Consider the following 24,125-nt stretch of genomic DNA (forward strand, 5'->3'; position numbering starts at 1 on the left):
TGTTCTTTCTAATGGCAAACAGCATCCATGATAAGAAAGCAAAACATATCTGTGACAGGCTAGTTTGTGCTGAATGCAAGGGGTGGATTTCTTTTGGAATTCAAAGAGCTGGGAAGAGAGGATCAAGATGATTTCGGGAGGCCATGCTAATCCACAATGAAGTATTTCTTTCAGATGCAAAGTTGGGGTAATTGAGAGAAGCACTTTTATCGTGTTGTTTTTATTTTGCTTCCACTGGTGTAGTATGAAACTCTTCCTCAGCTGCTAGGATTAAGATAAAGAAAGAGAAAGTCTAACATTCTGAGACAAAGAACAGCCCTTAGTCTGAACATGCTAATTTGGAAATAAGTGTCAATGAATTCAATGGAACTTCCCTCCAAGTAAGCATACTTTAAGTTTGTAGCTGTGATCATGTGCCATTTTGAGCTCTGAGAGGTATGGCAGAAATGCCTCAATAGCTCTGCATAGCCCAGCTCAGCGAATCACAAACCATGGTTACTGAACCAGGAATGAGTTCATGCCCCAGCCCCACTCCCAGTCTTCTTCTTTCCTCCACTCATACCCACATATTTGGTGAAGGTATCTTGGTTTATACCACAGTTCTCTACGATAGCTAAGAGGGGAAACTGGTTCAAGAGCTACCTCCAGAATATGAATCTAGGATCAGATCAGGCCAAGATTGTGACATCTGAACCAGGCTTGGAATGGTATGATATTAATTTCACAATTCCCTTATTCATGAGGCAGCAAGCTGTTTAGAGATGCAAGGCCAGTTATCAGCTGGGTGTCTCAGAGGATATTTCATCTCAATGTTTATCATATTTTATTATGTCAGGGGAAAGATGGGGTAATAATAATACAATATTGAGAAATTTAATCAACATGTTATTACTGTATCTCCTTAGATATCTGTGAATCCGTGGTCCTTCTGCTTGAACCAAGAACCTCATGGTCTGGGGCCTAACTTGGTGAGCTGTTACCCAGAATAATTTGCCTGGTCTCAAGAGATTTGTTCAGGCACAGCATGGAACAGTAGTGTAGTGACCTTAGCTCAATTTGATATATATGAGCTTTCTTGGCTCATATAAAAAGTGTGCCTGTTTCAAAGAATTCTCTCCCGTCTCACAATGTTGACACATGTTAGCAGGTGTGTACTTTATGTACACATACACATTACTATACTGCATCTTCCAGAAATGCTTGTTGTCTGTGTGTTGGGATAGGTCCAGAGTATTTTTGACAATGACGGATGCATCAAGGGAAAGATCAGTATTCTTTGGAATCTGAACTGTAGGAACCTCAAGGGACTCCAAAGGTTCAAAGACTCAAGTGCCCTTGGGGGAGTCTCAATTTAGGCAGAGGCTCGGAGCAAGATACTAGGGCAAAATTCACAAAGCTGCTGACATACTGCTATCAACATAGGACAGCACAGTACCTGTCTTATAATTCCTGGATAGAATTTCTCCAGGGAAAAGAAGCATATACAGGTGCTCACACAAACTTATGAAAATATATTTTTCTTCCGTCAGATTCCTAATTTGGAATCGTTTAATGCCCATATAGTTCACAATGTATGGAAACTTCAACAGTTTCATAAATCTGTGAAAACCATGCTGCTAATTGTTGCCTCTCTTTATTACTTCTCACTAATTTGGATTTTTAGAAGCAAAGTGATTATAATAAACCCTGCTGGGTTCATAGCAGACCATCACATAAGCTTCTTTAGCTTAGCACATGTGCATAATCAGCAAGCAGTGATTCTAAGATGTGAGACTGCCTTATATTAACTGGGTAAGAAGATGGGTCCATACATCTGGTATCACCTACCCTGACTGGCAGTAGCTCTTCTGGGGGTCCAGCAAAGGCATGGACCATTATGCTAGCTAAGACCCAAAAGAAAGGCTAGACAAGGAGAAAGAGGCTTTTGAAAGGCTTTCAACGCTTCACAAAGGACTCTCCAAAACTTTCCTTAGTGAAAGATTGCAGGGGGGTGAAAGAATGGCCAAGAGAAAGTGGAATGGAGAGTAGAATGTTTCAAGAAGAAGAAGACCTGCTTCTCGCAGTGAGGGAACTGGCAGAAGACCCTCAGAGGAGGACCTCAGTGTCCGGATGGACGATGGGGGTGGAGATGCTCCTTCAGGTATACAAGGCCAAGGCCGTTTAGGGCATGGGTAGGTAAACTAAGGCCCGGTGGCCAGATCCAGCCCAATCGCCTTCTAAATCCATCCCCTGTTTTTACATGAGTAGAATGTGTGCTTTTATTTAAAATGCATCTCTTGGTTATTTGTAGGGCATACAAATTCTTTCATCCCCCTCCAAAAAAATATAGTCCAGTCTCCCACAAGGTCTGAGGGACAGTGGACCAACCCCCTGCTGAAAAAGTTTGCTGACCCCTGGTTTAGGGCTTTAAATTCAGCACCAACACTTTGAATTGTGCTCGGAAACATACTGGGAGCCAATTCCTCAATATGTCCTCCTACCTAATCATGAATTTTCACGGGGAAAACTTCAGCAGAACCTTTTGCTGAAGCAAAACCCAAGCATCTGAAATGCCAGAATAATATATGTAGGATCTTCAAACTCAAGACAAAATAACAGGATAAGAATTCCCCTACCTAAAGATAATGGGGACATTGTTCATGATAATGCCAGCTATAAAACTGACTTGCACTTTACAGCCATCTCTCTTTTTCTGTGGTTGACAGTGTTTCACACTCTTGCTCATGCCTTTCTCGCTATAAAAAATGAACAGCATTTGTTAATGAGAGCTCCTGTCGGAAAACTTGATTCACTGTCGAGGGTGCCACTTTTCAGCTCAGAAAGATGTTGTGAAGTTGCTATTAGCAGAAGATTTTTTTTTTAAAAAAATCTGTTGGTCTTTAAGAACTTGCCATTTGAGTAAGGCTTGTAGTGGAAGTAGCAAATGCAGAAAAATGTTCGGCTTCTGAAATATGACTCATGCTCAGAACTGCTTCTCATGGGAAAGACATCGGTGGATTCGACATCACACATCTGCAATGGGGTCCTAGTCCTGAGCCATTGTCCACTGCAATAATTAAGGGGAGTATGATCTAAGAAGAGAAACTCAGGAGTCCCTGGAATGTCACCAAGGTACTGGGACGAAGCTCTTGGATCACAAGTTGTTCCTATGAAATCATCAGTTTAGAGTCAGTTTGTGGGAAGGCCCAATTTTCTTATGACACGATGCTCAACATCAGACTGATGCCTGATAGAAATGGATCCACGTAACAGCACTTATTTTGGAGGGTCCATAATTCTATGGTATCTACCAAAGCACCTTTCCTAAAGAGAGAAGACTAGCCATTGGGCAATATCTTTTACCCTCTCATGGATCAAGGTATGTTTTTGGTAGCACCTCTTAGCCCCATGTACAATGTTCTATGTAGAGATAAGCAGGGATCATCAGATCATTTAGGAGCATATTATATTGTAGTGTATAATTACACCATTTCTAGACTACTCTTTAGCACACCCAGGTGGTTTCCAACAATGCAAAAAAATGCAATCAGAACAATGATGAAAGCAATTAAATTCAGCTTACAATAAGAACAACAACTTGAGAATACTAAAGCTGAATCTTACTAATTTTCTCCCAATGCCTGGAAGGAAAAGATGATTTCTCATTCTTGAATAAGTATTATATCTGTACCTCCAGGGAATGGGCATTCCGTAGACAAGGGGCCACAACAGGGAAGCCTTTTTCATGTTTCACTGTGTTGCAAACCATGCCCACCAACAAGATGATGAAAAGAGCTCTATTACTGACTGTTGGACCCAGGGCAGATAGTATGGAAGAAGGCACTTCAACCAATAGCTGGATGCCAGGCTGTCATTAGAAAAAAATGTGATGTCCATTAGTGCATCTGTACCTTTCAGAAGCACTGTAAGAAAAGAAACCTTAAGTGCTTAGTAGTCAATCTATTTGCTGTCCTAATCAGTTTTGAATATTTTTATTAGAGAGGCTTTTATTTTTATTAGGGAGGCAATTTTCTGGAAATCTCAATGCTTATCCTCATGGATTTTTCCTAATTCCCATTTTGCTCAGCAAGAAGCAAGCATTTCCCCCCCCCCCCACCTCTGCTAAATTTTCATATATTATATGCCTTGTTATACACATATTATAATGTCCATATTATACACTGCATGTTTCCAACAGGAAGGAGCACATAAATTCATACATACAACAATACAACTGTCTATAAATACTTATCTAGCCATACCTAGTTCAGAAATGTAGTACCACATGAGACTTGATTGTTTTATGTGTATTATGATATGCATATTGTAAATATAATTTTGCATAAAGTTAGTTGGCTGGTTGTTGTTTTTAACTACAATGTAAAATGCAACTTAATGCAAGAGGCAATCCAATGCAGGCAAAGCTTGACCAGGACAGAACTGCCAAAATCCATCTGTTTAAAAGATTCCTCTTCCATTCCTAAGGTGAAGGTAAAGGGACCCCTGACCATTAGGTCCAGTCGTGGCTGACTCTGGGGTTGCGGCGCTCATCTCGCTTTGCTGGCCGAGGGAGCCGGCGTACAGCTGCCGGATCATGTGGCCGGCATGACTAAGCCGCTTCTGGCGAACCAGAGCAGTGCACGGAAACGCCGTTTACCTTCCTACTGGAGCGGTACCTATTTATCTACTTGCACTTTGATGTGCTTTTGAACTGCTATTGTTTGACCACTGATTGCACCAACATAAAAATATGAAATGGACATATAATAGTTTGCACCACAGCGGATTCATTACAAATACACACACTTCACATAACACAAGCTGCACTTTACATAACAAAAATGCTTTTTAAAATGAATGATCCACATTAATAATAATAATAATAATTTATTTTTACGGTCGGAGACCAGCTTGTGAAACACAAATGGAACTACAATCCACATTGTCATATATAACATCTGGTTCTGCGAAGAATGCTGTTTATTTACTTTAAATAAATCCATCAAATTCACACTGTAGAGATAGCAAAGTGAGCTACACACCCACACCCACACACACACCATTCATTTCGTGCCATTATTGAAGACCCAATACTATTTTCTACACGGCAGGCCAATTTCAAAACTTTGTTAAAATCTGCCCCTCTGTAGTAAAGTGCTTTCCTTGTTTTTCTGACCCTTGGGCCTAATAGGCAATTGGGAAATGCATGAAGTAAAATGCACTTTGCGTGGTTTGAGGGCTTTATTAGTAATGTGAAAGATCTGTCCTTTTATTTCCACTCGCACATACTTCCAATTTGAGATTTATTTATTTATTTTTACCAATTCCTACAATTTAAACTGGATTTCAAGAAAAAAAAATGAAATGCCAGAGCAGAGCAAACCCCTGGAATAATTATGAAATGGAACCACAGGCATAAGAAGGGCCTTATACTGAGTCAGACCATTGGTCCAGCTCGCTCTGTATGGTCTGTAGTTACTGCTAGCAGCTCTTCATGGTAGTCATTTTATGCAGGATGGCCACTAATATTGGCCAGTATCAGAACAATGTTTTGCGTCTCCACAAAGGCCTCAGTTAAGGCTGTGCACAGGGATCAAGATCCAGTGCTTTGTAGCAGCCCTACTGAAACCTGAGCCAAACTGGGGCTGAGTGGTCCCAACCTGGATCTGGGCCCTGAACCCATTTTGGGGGGATTTGCACAGTCATGTGACCAGGAGGAGGGGAAGGGAGAAGGTGAAATGCCTTTCCTTCTCCCCATTTCCAGCTGAATGTTTAATCAGGGTTTTACTCTGTTTGTTTTGAAATGCCTCTTTTTCAAAATCAAAGTTTCGTAGAATCTGATTGGGAAGGCCAATACTATCACCTCATGTAGCAGTTGCCACGAGGGAAGAGACATGTACTGCAACAGTTACCACAACATGCCAAATCTTATAGTCATTTCTCACTTTTCAGCAAATTAGCAGTTATAGCAAAGTGCCTGCAGCTATCACACTCTGAGCTGTGATCTCATTAGCTCTCACAAGCTAAGTGGCATCTAGTTTGCTCAGTATTTAAATGGATGAACTGCAAAGAAAATGCAGGGTTTGGCAAAAGCTATCACTGATTATGTAGCTGTCATTGTTGCCCATGAGTTAGAAGTGTAAGTCTTAAGCTGTGGAGCAATGGCCATTTCCTCCTTCTGTTAAAAATTCCTTCTGTTATAATTTACAGTATGGAAGCCACCAAATGCAATGAGCTTCAAAGGAGAATTCAAGACTCATCTGTCCTTCTCTTGACTCTTTAATGTGTTTTTAAAGCTGCTATGTTTTTTGCCTTTCTGGGATTTTAATGTATTATGTACTATTGTGAGTATTGCTTCATTTTAGAGTCATAGTTTGAGGTATATTATATTATATTATGTTAGTTTTCTTTTGTAAACCACTTGGAGACTGTTTTGGTATTAAATGGTGCATAAATATAGGAATGAAATCAATATAAATATATAAATATAATTTATAGACTACTGTAATTGTACAATGTGCCCCTGCAGAACAGAAGAAACAAAAGCAAATTGCTTTCCCAAAGGGTTTTGAACATAAATTTCAAGTACAGGATACAACAAAAGTCTTGTCTCGGGAACCAGGCAAGAAGGGCGGCAAGGCAAGAATCATCAGCTTTGCAAGAGATGACTGTGTGGATTCAGGACCATGGATAGTGCTCCTGTAAAAGGTAAAGGTAAAGGGACCCCTGACCATTAGATCCAGTCGTGACCGACTCTGGGGTTGCGGCGCTCATCTTGCTTTATTGGCCGAAGGAGCCAGCGTACAGCTTCCGGGTCATGTGGCCAGCATGACTAAGCCACTTCTGGCAAACCAGAGCAGCACACGGAAACGTTGTTTACCTTCCCGCCGGAGGGGTACCTATTTATCTACTTGCACTTTGACGTGCTTTCAAACTGCTAGGTTGGCAGGAAGTGCTCCTGTAGCTGGGGCCAAACATCCAAGTTGTTATAGCAAGGTCCTGGAGCAACTATAGCAGAGCAAGATAGTCATTGACTGGTGACCCCACCCTACTGAGTGCTACATCTGGGCTAATTAGAGGACCGGGGCTTTCTGCTGCAGCAGCCATTGACTCCTTTGCAGCAATGGAATTTGCAGCTGTGGAGCTCTCTCAGTAGGGCTTTCTTGATCCTCTAAGGAGTCTGTGGACCAGCCATCAGAATCTGGTGGGAGAGGTAATTCTTTGAGGCTTGGGGAATGGAAAGTGGGTTTTGCTGCCTATGGACCCACACCAGATGAACCAGAGAATTGATCTGTTGCCTCCTTCGAGCTTCTACTGCTGAAGGATTCTTGGTTGTTCTAAAAACATCTTCCAAAGAAATGCTACTTTGAAAAATTGAAAGTTATGTTGGATCTATGGCTGCTTCTGCTCTGTTCCACCTTGAGTCCATTCTCTCCCCCCCCCCTGCTTCCTCCTTCCTGACAAAACAAACAGGGACTTCACTAGTTTCTTCCAATGTCACAGAGCTTGCTCTGACCCTTTCTTGGATCAGCCAATTCAAATACTTCCTGTGCAACTCATTGAAATCAGGACACTCGAGACAATCACTGAGTGCCACTGCACTCAGATCCTGCTTTGGGGCTTGGTTGGCCACTGTGAGAACATGTTGCTGGACTAGATGGACCATTGGCCTGATTGAGTAGGTTCTTCTTACATTCTTAAGGTCACTGCCAGAGCGCTTACCACTCGCAGCACCATCGCCATTGCCAAATCCTGTACCACAGTATAGCATACAGTATATTGGGTGAGTTCACACATTCAGTTGCCAATCAGTAAATATTAAGTAGAGCAATCAATGTGTTCTTCTACATTTATGACACGATGATGAGCCTTGTGTCCCTGTACTTCACATATATGACTTCTTAGCAGTTCCATGGTCAAGGAAAATGACTTCTCCCTTTGCCACCAGAAAATTATATTCAGAACTACAAGCCTTTCATGTCCTGAGTCTAATGAAAAGACATCAAACCACATTCAATCATCTGTGGAAAAGAAATGTAATGTGTCTGATTCATTGCCAAATATTAACTGTCCTAAGTAAAGGCCATTGGGAAAAGAAAGATACTTTTATCTTGTTATTGCAGCATATGGTTTTATTTTTTATTACTTATTAGTTTCACTGTGAATTTAGCATTTATGGAAATGAAGAATGAAACAATCCTGAAAGGGGCAAAACATTGTGCAGAGCATTCCAAATAGTTTGCTTTGGATAAGTCAGCTGAAGAACCTCCTTGTTGGGTATATCAGAAGTGTTCCTAGAGACTTAAACTCATAATGGAAGTCTTGATTCTACAATGAGTCACAGTACTACAGATGTCAATATGAAATTCAGAGATGGATAATTCCTCTCTCTACACACTGCAGCAGAGGAGGGCCTGAGGCTGAATTCATGTGGCAGTTTGTTCCATTTTCCCAACGTCTCCCTAGGTGTTAAATTCTGCATTATGTCTGTGCTTTCCCACAAAATAGAAGCAACTTTCAGAAATCTAGCAAAATATAGTTAAAGTTCAGTGCTCATTTCTGTGTTAATTGCTTCCAGGGGAAAAACCATTTGCAGCCCAATAAACCCAGAAAATCGCAAGAGTAAAGTGGCAAAATATGGGGCAGTATACCAGCACACAGTTCGTTCCTGGTTTTTTTCATGGGGGAATCATGGGGAAACAGAAGCACACTTGTGTGGAAAGAGTGGGGGAGCACTGATGCTGTCCAATGACATTTGTTATTGTGGGGTTGATGAAATTTAGCACAACATGCCAGTATTTTCGGTCAAAATGCCACAGGTCCATAATGCAACAGGTACTGCAGTGTGAAAGGAATGTAAGAAAACAGGACAGAAGCACTAGCATTATAATCAGGACAACAAAAGCAATATTCACCACTTCTGAATGCACCCTGAGATTCTTTGTTTGCAAACACACTTACACACACACACACACACACAGTATATATATATATATATATAGAGAGAGAGAGAGAGAGAGAGAGAGAGAGTATATAGTATAATAGTATAATAGTGCATATATGTGTGTGTGTGTCTGTGTGTATTAGGTAAAGGTAAAGGTACCCCTGCCCGTACGGGCCAGTCGTGATCGATTCTAGGGTTTGTGCGCTCATCTCGCTCTAGAGGCCGGGAGCCGGCGCTGTCCGAAGACACTTCCGGGTCACGTGGCCAGTGCCGCACACGGAACGCCGTTTACCTTCCCGCTATGTAAGCGGTCCCTATTTATCTACTTGCACTTAGGGGTGCTTTCGAACTGCTAGGTGGGCAGGGGCTGGGACCAAACGGCGGGAGCTCACCCTGCTGCAGGGATTCGAACCGCCGACCTTACGATCAGCAAGTCCTAGGCACTGAGGTTTTACCCACAGCGCCACCCGCGTCCCTTCTGTGTGTATTACTATTACTATTAACATTTTCTACCTAATATTTTATTGTAAATTAAACAATTCATCTTGAAATAACACTGAAGTTGCTCTTATTACTGAATGCCAATGTGTTATGAACATTCCCTGTATCAGTTTGGCTGTTCTATCTGTCCATTGCTTCTTCTAAGCGGGACTAGGGAGAGAATAAGCTCTTAGTGCTCATATTTGTAGTCTCAATAGCTCAGGGAAGGAGAGATTAGTCTAAGAATCTGAGAGAACGAGGGAGGAGGGATTTCTCCCCATGGTGTATCATCTGTCAAAAAGTACATGTCAATACTGTCTTGATTGTTGTATTGATCTGCTAATAATGTGGGTGTAGATTGAAATTAACGACACAGAGAATTCTTCAATATGCAATTACAATAATTTCCCCTGAGCTGTTTTCATTTCCCTATATCTATCGTTTTCTTTTAATAAATCCTCCCCTGATGTCTCTCCAACAACATCTCAATTTGTATGACTGAACACTTCACATGGAGCCTTCGGCTAGCACAGATGTCCCGCAACCTCTGGAAAAAAAAATATCTTGAAAAGGTAGGGAGCTTTTCAAAATGAGGACGGCTGTTGTCTGGTCTTTGGTGAGATTGTCCCTAGTAAGGAAGGATGAAGCCTATGTGCAATTGAGTCTCTATTTGTATGTGGTTGAGTCTGCCTATAATTTCCTTTTGACAGAATGGGGTGAAATTTGTAGCCATGCCACACCCTCCAGACGATACAAAGCCTGCAAAATTAATTATCCCAGGCTTTTTGGGGCACTTGGTCTGAGAATTCCATACATGTGAAAGGATTCCTTGAGTAAGAAAACTGGAGACAAATGTGTAGACAGGCATTCATGCTAGGCTATTTGGGGGTAGGAAGAACTAACTGGGATTTGTTTTCCACACCATTCCCTCTGAATACAGTGATTTTCTGTCACAATAGAGCTCTCCCTCCAACCTCTCCCCACTCTGGTGTGTGTTCTCCCTTCTCCCGTCATGCCACACTGGTGCTGTGGTGGCATTAATTTGTCTGCAGCGTTTTATTTATTTAATTAATTAATTTGGGTGGCTGGATCACTGAGGCACCATTTAGCACTTCAACTGCTCACGCTTCTATTCATGCTTCTTTGTATTTATCAACTTCACCTCTGACAAGCTCAAAATCACTCTGAGGCACCCTGCCTCATATTGGGAATTTGGATTCCTCTGAATTTGATCAACACCTTTACTTCCTTCCCCCTCTGTCTCCACCATCTTGATGTAATTCCAGTGGACTCCACCCAGCAATGCCTTGAAATCACCAAGCAAGTCTTCCCTTTTTGCATTCTTTTTCAATTTGACCTGACACTAAGGACCCTCACTCTCCTTCCTTGTGTTTCATACAGAACATAAGGAATGAAAGATATAACTCTCCCTCCCTCTCTCCAATTTTTCCTGCATCACTTTTCATCTTTTCTACTCACTATGAGAGTGCATATATTTAATGATTAAATTGCTATTTTGTTTACCTTCTGAATAAAGCTCCATTTCTAGAAAAGCTAGTATCTCATCTCTCTTGTTTTCACAAGTGTCTTGCAAAGGTAGCAGACATGAACCCAAAATTATTCACTTTATACTCCTGTGTAGGTTGGTAAATGCAATAATTACTGAACTAATTCTATTGGATAGGCAGCAGTGCCAGATCTTTTATCCAATTTTGTGTTTCATTTTATCTGTTGGTAGCACTGAATGGTTTCAACTTGTGCTGTTTGTTTTGTTCTGGTGTATTTGCTCTTCTATTGTGTCATTTGATTACTTTTGCAAGAAAGTCAGGTGAAAGAAATAAGCTTATCTCAAGCTAAGATGGTATCATTTAGAAATCACAGTCCTTCCGGCATTTGAAAGATGAAGAAGTAAAGTCGGTTATGATACACTGGGCCAAGGATTTTGGGTATAACATACAGTTAAAAGATTGGGGGGAAATGTGGAAAGAAGGAATAAAATTTACAGCACTCAATGCTTTGAAAGAAAATGTGATGAAAATGATGTACAGATGGTATATTACACCAGTGAAATTAGCTAAAATATATAAAACAAGTAATACATGTTGGAAATGTAAAGAAAAAGAAGGATCTTTTTATCACATGTGGTGGGAATGTAAGAAAGTGAAAAGCTTCTGAGAAATGATATATAATGAGATGAAAAAGATGTTGAAATATACATTTATTAAAAAAACCAGAAGCATTTCTACATGGCATTGTAGGGGAGGATATTAATAGACAGGATAATAAACTGTTTTTATATGCAACAACGGCAGCAAAAGTACTATTGGCACAGGAATGGAAACAAGAAGAACTACCGATGAAAGAAGAATGGCAGATGAAATTAATGGACTATGCAGAATTAAATAAGAAGACAGGAAGGATTTGAAACCTGCGGGATCAGAGATTCTCAGAGGAGTGGAGTAAATATGTGAATTATCTGAAAAGCAACTGTAATTAACAGATTACACTAGTAGGATTGCAAGCAGTTTTGTAAGGAGAACGATGTGAAATATTGCAGAGAAAAGCATGAAAAGAATTATTAGTGAAGGATTATTAAAAGTAATAGGGACACGGGTGGTGCTGTGAGTTAAACCACAGAGCGTAGGACTTGCCAATCAGAAGGTCAGCGGTTCGAATCCCTGCGACAGGGTGAGCTCCTGTTACTCGGTCCCTGCTCCTGCCAACCTAGCAGTTCGAAAGCACGTCAAGTGCAAGTAGATAAATAGGTACCGCTCTGGCAGGAAGGTAAACGGCATTTCCGTGCACTGCTCTGGTTCGCCAGAAGTGGCTTAGTCATGCTGGCCACATGACCCAGAAGCTGTACGCCGGCTCCCTCGGCCAATAAAGTGAGATGAGCACCGCAACCCCAGAGTCAGTCACACTGGATCTAATGGTCAGGGGTCCCTTTACCTTTTATTAAAAGTAATAGTGAAATAATGAAATGCAGATTAAATGATAAAGACTGAAAAATCTTAAGATGTTGTTGATGGAAGTCCAAAACATTGTATAAGATAAGAAAGTATGTTGTATGTTTTTTGGAAACTTTATGTAAAAATCAATATATATATATGAATAGAAATCACAGTATTTCATAGAATCCACCAAGCAATGCTCAGTAGAGCTTGTGCAGGAATCCCAAACCACTAAGCCCCACTTCAGTGAAAGGAGTTTGCTGAGCTGGGTAGATTGCCCTCTTTATTAGCTGTTAGTTAAAAACGGTGATGAAATTGTTGACCATGTCGGCTCTGTTTCTCCCACAGAGTAAGAGCTTTCTGAAACACGGTCAGGAACAGTCACAGCGAAGGCTTGACAGTTCACAGACAAAGGGCACGCTGATTACAATGCCTTCAAAAACAACCCTTGAGTAGTGAGCTGAAAGGCCACACAGTATGTCTTAAAAAGAAAGAAAGAAACAGAGGCGATGAGGCAAATGAGTACACAGCTATCAAAATAATTCTTGTGAGAATATGCCTCATTCACCTGGCTCACCTTCACGCTGCTAGCATTACGAATGTCGCATTCCTATGTTTCAAGTACCCTCCTATGTAAGGTTCTTGTTTCAATAGAAGTGATTTAAATGGATGGGGATACATCAAGGCTTATTCTCAGTGGGAATGCTCTGGGAACGAGGTTCCATTCATTTTAACTCGGGGAGCTTATATGTGGCAAATTCTCCACTCATAGCAAGAGTGAGAGATAAGGCCCAGGAGAACAATTGTTACAATTCTCTTCATAAAAAAGGAAAGCTTATTATCTCCCAGCTTCTCTTCTTTTGATCCTCTTATGCTTCGTCGGATCAGGTATGGCATACCGCTATGTCTGTCTGCAGATCCTCATCCTCAGTTGCCTCTGAAATCCCTCTGACATGCCCAAAGACTCAGCTGCCCCCTGATAACCCCAGCTGACCTGCAGTGAACCAGTGGCAGGAAGGAAATTCAGAAGAAACCCAAGTGTGTAAGAGTCATGGCAGTTCACAGCTATCGCTATGAAAGGGTTGGAGTGCATTTTGAGATTTTGAGATAACCCCTTAGGCAACAGTTGATGGTCTTGAAAAGGACTCCTTTTAGCCTGCATTAGGTCAATACTGGAAACTATATTGAGGTCATAGAGATCATAGATTTGTAGAGCCGGAAGGGACCATGAGAGTCATCTAGTCCAACCCTCTGCAATGCAGGAATCCATCGGCCAACATGAGGCTTGAACCCATGACCGTGAAGAGTCTCATGCTGTACAGACCTATCTCCATTCAACTAGCATAGCGCCACATGCTTTGTGGCCTGAACCTTCATTCTGCCTCTTCCTGACCCACACGGAAATTTGAATGTATGTCCATTTATTCTAATGTATATTTTTGTGTGCACAATTTTTGTATGCCTACCATATGCATTTTTGCAAGAATTCCCACCCCCCCAGCAGAATGCTTTTTTTTTACATTATGTTCACATAATGGGAACATTATGTTCACATTTATTCACAATATCCAATTTTTCCTGTGTCTTCATATGCACATTGTTCTTCACAGTATTTCGTTGACGAATTGCACCAAAAAATTCACAGAAGTGTGAATTTCAAATGACAGCTGTTTCAGTTTGCAATGTACAGAAATGTACAGAAATTCTGTACAATGTACAGAAATTATGAATTCGGTTTAAGGAGTATGAGTTTGGTAGGATAACATTAAAACTGCACCTTTTTTGTAGTTTAACCCTAAATCTCTATAAGGTGGAGGATTTTGGATCTCTTAGGGCATCACTAAGACCGGTTTGTCCACAACTCTCCACTGGAAATCCTTAAGCAGAGAGAAAGATAATTGGTTAAATCAAATTAGAATGTAATATACTCATTCTCTCTGTCACATGAATATAGCTGTACTAGTTCATAATTCTTAGATTAAGAATTTTCATCACAACACAAGCAAGAAGGCTCAGTATAAATAGATTGTGTGGCATGTGGAGCCATGTACTCATGCTAGATTTGTCAAGTGTACACAGAAGGTGGAAGTAAATATCTTTGGTATTAATAGCTCTGTTGCTAGGCTGGTGAGCCCAAACATGTCAGGCCTATGTTATTTATACTGTTCAAATGCTTGCCACAATATGCGCCTGAAAGCCTCTGAATAAATTTCAAACACAATCGTTCCAAGAACAGAACCTTTTGTAAAAGAAATGTGGTTTGTGGAAACCAATTTATTGCCCTTTCAGCAGTAAAGGCATTCCAATAGAGTGTTTTCAAGCAGCTTCTAAATGCGAGAACAGTGATACTCCGGAAATGGGACCAAACGCTCTCTTCGTCTGAGAGACGGTATTGTATGACTAAATTTATGTAATGTGTGGCATTGAGCTCAGGAACGTGCAACACTGACCACAATTCTGGGATTAATATGCTGACTCCAGTTCTTTCATTATTAGGGCTGAAAAACGTATCATGTTAAGCATGCGGTTTCAAAACATAATGAGGGCACCTCGCTTTACAAAAAGCAGGCACATGAGGTCTCAATCCAGATTGGCACTGCATCATGGGGAGAGAGGTGTTTAACCTTTGTCCTTGCACATTTCCCCCTGGACAATTTCCCCTGAAGTTTCAATTTGCACTCAAAGATGCTATTTGCTACAAACACCACCTTCAGAAGGATGGCAGAATGAACACAGTGGGTGGGGAATTGAACTTCCCTCCCTCTCAGAGGTCTGGATTTTACTAACAGCATTTCCAGTACAATTCCCTTCATGGGGTTGTCTTAGGGCCTAGCTGTATATTCAGTTATTTAAAAAATCTGCCAGTTTAAGATCAGAGTTAAAGCCATCTCATAGCGACTCAAGCTCCACAAAGATGAGAAAGTGGAAGTGAAAGCTGTGATCAGCAATGATGTTGTCCAGTGTCACAAATTGTGCTTGCTTACAACTTAGCCTCAGTGCCAGATTTACTCCCAAGTTATGTAAATGGAAGTTTATAGCTTCAGATTACAAGAGGCCTCTAAATACAAAGGCATTGCTTTATTTATTTATTTATTTATTTATTTATTTATTTACATAAATGGGTCTACATAACTGTTACATAAAGAGTTGTATAAATGGTTAAAAAATAAAGGAAACAGGGTAAACAGACATCACTGTTATGATATTATTATTATTATTATTATTATTATTATTATTATTATTATTATTTATACCCCACCCAGCCACTTTGGGCAACTTCCAACAAAAGATGAAAAATACATTAAAACATCAGTCATTAAAAAGTTCCCTGAACTTCAGATATCTTCTAAATGTCAGATAGTTGTTTATATCTTTGACATCTGATGGGAGGGTGTTCCACAGGGTGGGCGCCACTGCCTAGAAGGCCTTCTGCCTGGTTCCCTGTAAATTCGCTTCTCGCAGGTAGAGAACCGCCAGAAGGCCCTCGGCGTTGGACCTCGGTGTCCGGGCAGAACGATGGGGGTGGAGACGCTCCTTCAGGTATGCTGGGCTGAGATGGTTTGGGGCTTTTAAGGTCAGCACCAACACTTTGAATTGGGAGCCAATGGCAAAATATATTGATTGTTTACACAATTATTTGTCGTGTTTGTGAATCTGCGCATAAATAACTAGAATTTATAATGCAGTTATATAATGTACGAGGGGCAGCAGCCCGTCTTGCTCTGCTTACCAAACTCTTGTCATTCTCTCCACATTAACCAACTAGAACTTTCCATTCTCACCCCAGGCAGCTAATAAGCTCATTTTCATCTTCACAACCCCATTATGAAGCCTGTTCTCTCTAGTCTATTCTGCAGCCCCACTTTGACCTCTGTTTCCACCTTCACTCCCATGTTCATGTCTCACCCCTCTCCTTTTGTGCAGCCTCTCTGTGAGACTTATGCACCTCCAAACTACGATTTCAGCCTTGAAGTGCACAAAGGGACTGTTCATTTTTTCCCTTTTCAGAGATACAAAATAAAAATAAAAATAAGCAAATAATATTAAAATTGGACCCACATTTGCACCCAAAATTAATGGATGGCTAATTTAAGGAGGTGATTTTGCTGAATATTCACCAGGGGATAACTGGCATTGTCCAATAATTCAGAAGAAGCTGAAAGTTGAAAGACCACCCCCCTCCCCACAAAAAAAGTTGACAGAAATCTATTTCCTGAGATGTTTTCGCACGGTCCTGGTCTGTAGTTGTTTGCTAACTCACAATTATTTATTCAGCAACAATAATTCAGAGGAGCAAATAATCTTTTTTTAGAAGACCGTAGTTGTGCGCTACATGAATACAAACCTGTAAAAGAATATTTATGTCCATCAACCAAGGCGGCAGGGCAATCATCAGAGGTTCCATGCCCCCTGACTGATGGGCATAAATATTTTTTTATAGAGCTGGGGTGCACAGCATGGTTTCATTTTCCAATCATGCTGCCTTTTCTCAGAGTTCTGTCCTTTCCCTGACTCACATACAGCTCTGCCACTGACAAAAAATGACACATTTGCTCTGAAACATAGGCTTGTCATATTTCGGACTGAGACAAGGTTGCTGGGATTTTGTTAACAGGGAAAGCAAATGTGTATTTGTGTGTAGGGATCCCAGATCCCGAAATGAATTGGTTTGATTTGAGATTCAGGAAGGTAGCCATGTTGGTCTGATGCAGTCAAAATAAATAAATAAAATTGTCCAGTAGCACCTTAGAAACCAATTGGGTATAAGCTTTCGTGTGCATGCACACTTCTTCAGGTACATGAAAGCTTATACCCAGAACAAACTTAGTTGGTCTCTAAGGTAAATGTACAGGACCCCTGACAGTTAAGTCCAGTCTCAGACGACTCTGGGGTTGCAGTGCTCATCTTGCTTTACAGGCTGAGGGAGCTGGTGTTTGTCTGCAGACAGTTTTTCCGGGTCATGTGGCCAGCATGACTAAGCCGCTTCTGGCAAAACCAGAGCAGTGCACAGACACATTGTTCACCTTCCCGCCAAAGCGGTACCTATTTATCTACTTGCACTTTGATGTGCTTTTGAACTGCTAGGTTGGCAGGAGCTGGGACCGAGTAATGGGGGCTCACCTCGTCGCGGGGATTCAAACCGGTGACCTTCTGATCGGCAAGCCCAAGAGGCTCAGTGGTTTAGACCACAGCACCACCCACATCCCTTTAGTAGCACCTTAGAGACCAACTAAGTTTGTTCTAGGTATAAGCTTTCGTGTGCAGATACCTGAAGAAGTGTGCATGCACACGAAAGCCTATACCCAGAACAAACTTAGTTGGTCTCTAAGGTGCCACTGGACAATTTTTGGGTTGATTTGAATTGATCCAGCATATGGCTGGAACAGGTTGAGACAGCCCTGAATTCCCTTGGCTTGGGTCCATCTGAAGTGATGAGGAGCAAACAGACAAGAGGTGTACAAGTTGGTGTACACAGGTAGCCTGTGCGTTGCTTCTCCTCCCAACCATTAGGGTTTTAATTAGGGTTTACTTAGTATATAAGGGGAGGGAGCACAGTTTGGGTGAGCTGTAAGGGGAAGGGGTTTGGCTTGGTCACATTTCAAGGGGAGCTGGGACAGTTGAGGGGAATGAGGGATTGGGGTTGGTGACATGTTAAGGAAGAGGAAGGCGGGGTTTGGTGAGGGGGTGTGGGGCTTGAGTGAAGCAACCAGGAAGAGTAGCTCCTAGTAAGGAAATAAGTGTCTAAGACTACAAACGTAGACCTCAGTGTCAAATCAGCACCAGTCAACCCAGGCTCAATAGGCAATAATGATGGGAGTTGTTGACTAGAAAGTGGATAGCTTAGCTATTCCTGCTACACATCATTTCCTCAGAGAAAACCCTAAGGAACCCAGTGGGACCTATTTCTGAGTATACACAGATGGGATTGCACATATTAAAATAACTCATATTAAAAACCTCTTTTAAAATTCAGCCAGGAAAAGTAAGAAGGGGAAATATAGCTAAAATATAAGAATGCATCAAAAGCTTTCAGGTCAGGGGAAGAAAAGTTTCTTTCAAGCAATTATTCATTTTGTATAAACAAGTTCATTAAAATAAAATAAGCAAACTTATCTCCTCTGAGTCCAAGATTCGCAAGTGATGGCTGATCCCTTATTCATCCGTTGACTAATAATAAAAGCATTTTAAAAAATATTAAAACAGAGGGGGGAAACATCTGAATTTGTAAGTGCTAGAGGAACAGCTTCCACAATTTGTTAACAACCCAAGTGAAAACAATGTTAAATTATTCATTTAAAGTTAAAACCCAAATCATGTAGAGCTAGTTGGGCGGAGGACGGTTTCAAGGCATCATCTTCATGAGTGTCTGAAGATCACAGCTACAATTCTGATTATAGTTTTAGCCAGGGGATTATACCAGCTTTTATATTACAGAGGGAAACATTACATTTTATCTGTGGTACTGCTTTTACTGTTAGATGTAAAAAAAAAGAATGGGAAAGGGGGCATTTTGTCGCACAGGCACCATTCAGGCAGATTTTAGTATAGTTAAAAACAATTTAATTAAGCAGGAACAATGCTTTACATCTTCAAGTTCACAAAAACAGAAAGCATTGCCATATTAGCATCCATCCAACCAAGTTTTATTCACGGTAAATCCATTGAAATTAATGGAGCTAAATTAGGCACATCCATTAATTTCAATGGGTCTAATCTGAGTATAACTATGTTCAATGCAACCTATTGTTATCCGTCATACACCTTCCCGGATTACATGCCTGTGCAAACTGAGGCTATCCACTGTTCAATAGATTTCTTTTTGTTTAACTTGAGACATAACCTCATCCTCAAGGCTTCAGGAGAAGGAGAATAGATTAAATAGCAAATATATAGGATCCCAACAGTATTACATTTAAAAGGATAATAAATCCCTCAGATGGTAGGTTGACTGTGCAGTTCTAACAGGACAAATATAGCATATATATGAAACTGTATGAGAAACATGGGCACAGTGTTCCTTTTGATGTTGCTTTAGGCCACTGAAGAAGGCCTTTGTGTTATCTGGATTATGTTGAAATATGGGTTTGGCCTATTAAAGATTTATAATTGGCATTTTTGCATCTATGATCATTATTTTATTTTAATAAAGAATTCTGTATAAACAACCCTCCTCTTAACTCTGGTTTTGGTTTTAAATTTAGCCTCACAACTCAAGTTTCCACCCATTTATAGATGACTTCCTGGACTAGTTTTAGGCAGTTTTATTCCATGAGTTCTGAATAATTCCAGGTATCCTTTTTCTGTCAATTTTAAAGAAGGAACAATGATTGCCCCTTTTCAACAAAACTGAGAAGAATAAAGTTTTATGGTTTTCCGTATATCTTACTGTCAGAGCTGCCCGAGGTCCCAGCTCACAAAGGACCAACGCCGGTTCGTTGTTATATACAAAAGTCTTTATTGAAGTTCAGTTTCGCTTTCACAGCCGCAGCGCGCGGCTCTACGTCTGAAACTCTAGACCGCTGAAGCTCCGTCTGAATCTCCTCCCCCCAGACACCAGTTTAAGACTCTGGCCTTGCTCCACCTCTTCCTTTGTTCTTTCCTCCTCTGGTTCCGCCTGTCCGCTGGGGTCTTGCCCTTCCTAGACTCTTCTGACACTGAGTCCCCTGAGTCTTCCCCCTGCCTCCGGCGGGCTTTAGGACTTGGTTCCCAATCCAGGTTTTCTGCTGTCCCACACGCCTGTACATTCGAACTTGGCGCGCGAGCCCAGCCGGCAACCTTCCTCCTGACCGTTACACTGCTCCTGTCACTGCTTCCCCCTTCGGGGGGGGGGGCTAGCTGGACCTGACCTCCCCTCCGTTCCCCCACTCTCCGATAGAGGCGTGGTCAGCCCTGACTCATCTTCTCTCCCTGCTGGAGGAGACGCTGGCCCTGATACTTGGGACTCTTCCCCCCCACTACGCTCTGGTGGGGAAGCTGGTCCTGATCTCCTGCTGCTGCTTTGGGAGTCCCCGCTGGCCCCTTGTTTCTGGTGCGTCCCCCCTGGGACCCCCCTTGCCCTGACCATCGGCGCCTCCTTCTGGGAATCTTCCGATTCGCTGGAGAAGCTCATGGAATCTCTCGGGTCACTGTCATTCTCCCCTATGCTGCCCTCAGATTCTTCCCCTTCGCTCTCCATTTCCTTCCTCCCCTGTGCCTCTGTTCCTGAGCCCCTGACACTTACTGTTGTGCCAAAACGAAGGGTGAAAAATGGAATTCTGGAGAATTGTTTGGAAAATGGAGAAGAAAATATTTGCAGCTTGAGACAGCATTCAACCGAATGAAGTAGCAAAAGTAAACAGGTCTTATTTTGTTCACTAAGCCCGACCTTGGTGCTATGCCTCCTAATGATATATTCTTTATATCAGAAAGTAGTTTTTTGAACTACGCCTCTGTGAGCCAATTAGAAAAACTACTTTAAAACACATATGATGCCGCATTTCTCATTTAGCTGACCTTTTGGACAGCTAAGCTAATAGGCTTGTCTCTAGACTATCAATGAATTAGCTCCATCACAACAAGTTTAAGAATCTTTTGAAAATGCTAATTTAAATTCAGCATTGAGGCAGAGTAGGTAGGCGGGTATGCCAACATTAGCTCACGACATTGAGCATAAATGATACAGTTCAAAGCCAAATGAGGCAAAGTGGGAGAATTGCCTTTGACTGTTGGCTCATGCTGTGAAATGCCTTACCTATGGGTGCAGAGAAAACTTTCAAGGGATAGATTCAGACAATGAGGACATGAGATAGCTCAGATGGTTAGAGTATTGTGCTGATACTGCCAAGATTGCAGCTTTGATTCCTGTATGAGACAGGGATTCCTGCATTAGATGGGGCTGGATTAGATGTCTTGATGATCTTCAAGTTCCCTTCCAACTCTACAATTCTATGATCCATCAATGTGATGCTCTTCTTTGGCGATCACTTGTAGCCAAGTAAGATTGTCGTCCATAAACACGGTTTTAACAATGAGTCCGTTAGTGGAGGCCAATTCTGGACCCACACGTCCTTCCACAGTGGGGACATTGGTTTCTGGGCAGGAGTTGATCACGGTATGGATTTGCCAAGCGTGCCTTCCTCTTAGCACGTTTCTCCCTTGTGTCCTGAGTGTCTTCAAAGCCCGTGACACGTTTGGTAAAGGCTGTTCTCCAGTTGGAGCGCTTGCAGGCAAGTGTTTCCCAGTTGTCGGTGTTTATACTACATTTTTAAAGATTTGCCTTGTCTTTAAACCTCTTTTGTTGACCACCAGCTTCACGCTTTCCATTTTTAAGTTCGGAATAGAGAAGTTGCTTTGGAAGACAATAATCAGGCATCTGAACACCATGACCAGTCCAACGAAGTTGATGTCGAAGTTGATCGCTTCAACACTGGTGATCTTTGCTTGTTCCAGTACACTGGTATTAGTTCTATAGAACCTAGCCAAATGATATTAATATTTTCAGGAAGAAGATCAGCTCAGGCCACCTCTGAACTTGATACTGTCCTAACACAATGGGAATGAGTTCCTTTCAGAGGCGTAGCTGGGGTGGGGAGACTGGGCTGTGGGGGGCAGCATTTACCACAAGGTCTGCAGCACGCCCGAGCCATGCTGGGAGTGATGCAGTGGCTCGGGTGGCTGCAGGCTCTGCGCTGCCCGAAACAGCAGCATGGGACTTGAATCTGCCCACTACTACTACTACTACTACTACTACTACTACTACTAATAGAACACAAAAATACACTACTGGGTTTTTTTATTAAAAAAAACCAATTCATAATAAATCCTTAGTTTGGGATTACTTGAATCCCTTGACTTCCCTCCATCCCCTCCCCTGGTTCCATTTTATTATTTTCATTTACGCACGTCCAAAAAAATCTTAACTTCTATTATTTTCCATTTTTAATACATTGTCTAACGTGTTACAAGTGTTTTTCGAAATCCTGCTAATGTATTTACTTATGTGCATTGCTTTTGTGTATATGCAATAAACATTTCCCATTCCTCTTTATATTGTTGTCATCTTAATTTCTAGATTTCCCAATTATTTTAACCATTTCAGCATATTCCATTGACTTAATTTACCAGTCTTCTTTAGCTGGGACTGGACTGAGCTAGGATTATCCAAATGGCCTTTTCCTTTCCTTTTCTTTTAACATTTCCAACATTTAAATGAAGTACAAGCCATGAATTTTAAGTCATTCTTCCAGAATTTTTCCCAATCTGTCCATAGGCGCATCTTAAGTGTCACTTGAAGATGTGGGGCTATTTTTCAGTTGCATTTACAAAATAAAAAGCTTGCCTCCTGAAGGGTTGTTGTTGTTTTGTAAAAAAAAGTGTTGCGAGTTCTTTTCTCAGCAGTGGAACCTTGAATCAAGAGAGGATCAGGAGCACCCGATTCCTTTTGTGAAACTAAGTCTCCAGGAAGAGAATTGCAAGCGTATCTTGAGCATGCATTGACTTTGATCAAGTCACATTTCGGGGCCATTTTTTAAATCTGTGGAACAGAAGCTGTTGATGAGCTAAGAAGATAAAGTTTCCATTTCCAGATATTTGCAGTCAGACCGTACCCCTGACACATTCATTTGTGGCCATATTGTCTCTCTCTTTCTCTCCCTCCCTCCCTCTCTATCTCTGTCTCCCTACAAGAAAGGCTTCAGGAGATGAAACATAAAATACACAGTTAATTATGTATATCAAGAAATAGCTTGAATTAAATGAGAATTGTTCCCAGTGTGCAGAGGATGAAAATAAGATGGAAATATGAAAGTGTTTCAATAAAGATTTTTAATGGAAATAAGCGAGATGAGAATTTAACCGACAGTTACCTGGGGAGACCCATAGGAAATGAACGCCCTAGCAAGCGATGCCTCTGGAACCCTTTTTATTACCGAGCTGTGGGACATAAAAGCTCAGGTAAAGAATATCTTTAGAAGAAGCTAAATGAATAGGTTTTCAGAACTATTGTTTGATCTAAATGCAAACCATTTGTTGGACACAGATATGAAACCTGCTTGACTCTTTAAAGACATCCTTGTTCTCCCTAAATGTCAGAGGCCTTGAGTAAATAGCCATTACAAGGAGCCACTTTCTACTTCAAATTACCTTTTCCCGGCGATGCTTTAGAGAAGACGTGGAGGGAGAAAATGAAAGAATATATAAATCAGATAATGTGACCTGCACACGCACTCACGTTGTATAATGCTAGATCTCTTTCTTCTCTCAGATTTAAGCAGTTCACCAAGGTCCACTTCTCAGTGGAGTCTTCTGAAGGCCTCACACCGTCACAACCACTGCTCTTTTAGACCCTAATAGAGTTCAGTACACTGGATGGAATTTGATTGTGTGAATCAAATTTTCTGGTTTGAATCTTTTTCTTTCTTTTTTTTTTAAAAAAAGTCCCTGTACACATGCTCCAAAGTTTCCGCTTTATAGATACCCATTGGCTTGGGATTTCTGTGGGAAACTGAGAGCTGCACCTGAGCCAAAATGGCTCCTCACTTCCTCCCCAGAAGCAAATTTAGTCCACATTGATTAAGTATTATTATTTTTATCTAGTAGACCCAATTTGAGTCCCATGACTCAAATGGAATATTTTGTTGTTGTATGCATTTCAACCATCTCAAAGTTTAAGAGTCAGTAGCACAGGTGGTGTAAAGCTGTCCGTGGAACAACCCTATTGAAGAAGACAACAGTGGTTACCGAGCCTTCGTTGCTGGTTGCAAAGGGGGAAACAATACAAGTTAAAGCTTCAG

At 41.4% G+C, this 24,125-nt stretch overlaps 1 protein-coding gene across 1 annotated transcript in view; it reads right to left on the reverse strand.

Moving 5' to 3' along the window:
- Window positions 1–20,158: 20,158 nt before the first annotated feature.
- Window positions 20,159–24,125, reverse strand: part of LOC310688179 (uncharacterized protein) — a gene marked incomplete at its 3' end in the record, with an annotated part of 317,822 nt that continues 313,855 nt past the window's right edge. The window contains exon 2 of the mRNA XM_083464308.1: window positions 20,159–20,570. Within this exon, the coding sequence (XP_083320434.1) occupies window positions 20,159–20,570 (412 nt within the window). The remainder of the gene's footprint in view (window positions 20,571–24,125) is intronic.

Source organism: Podarcis liolepis (assembly GCF_965112155.1).
Source record: "Podarcis liolepis genome assembly, chromosome: 10".
In the NCBI taxonomy this organism is placed as follows: domain Eukaryota; kingdom Metazoa; phylum Chordata; class Lepidosauria; order Squamata; family Lacertidae; genus Podarcis; species Podarcis liolepis.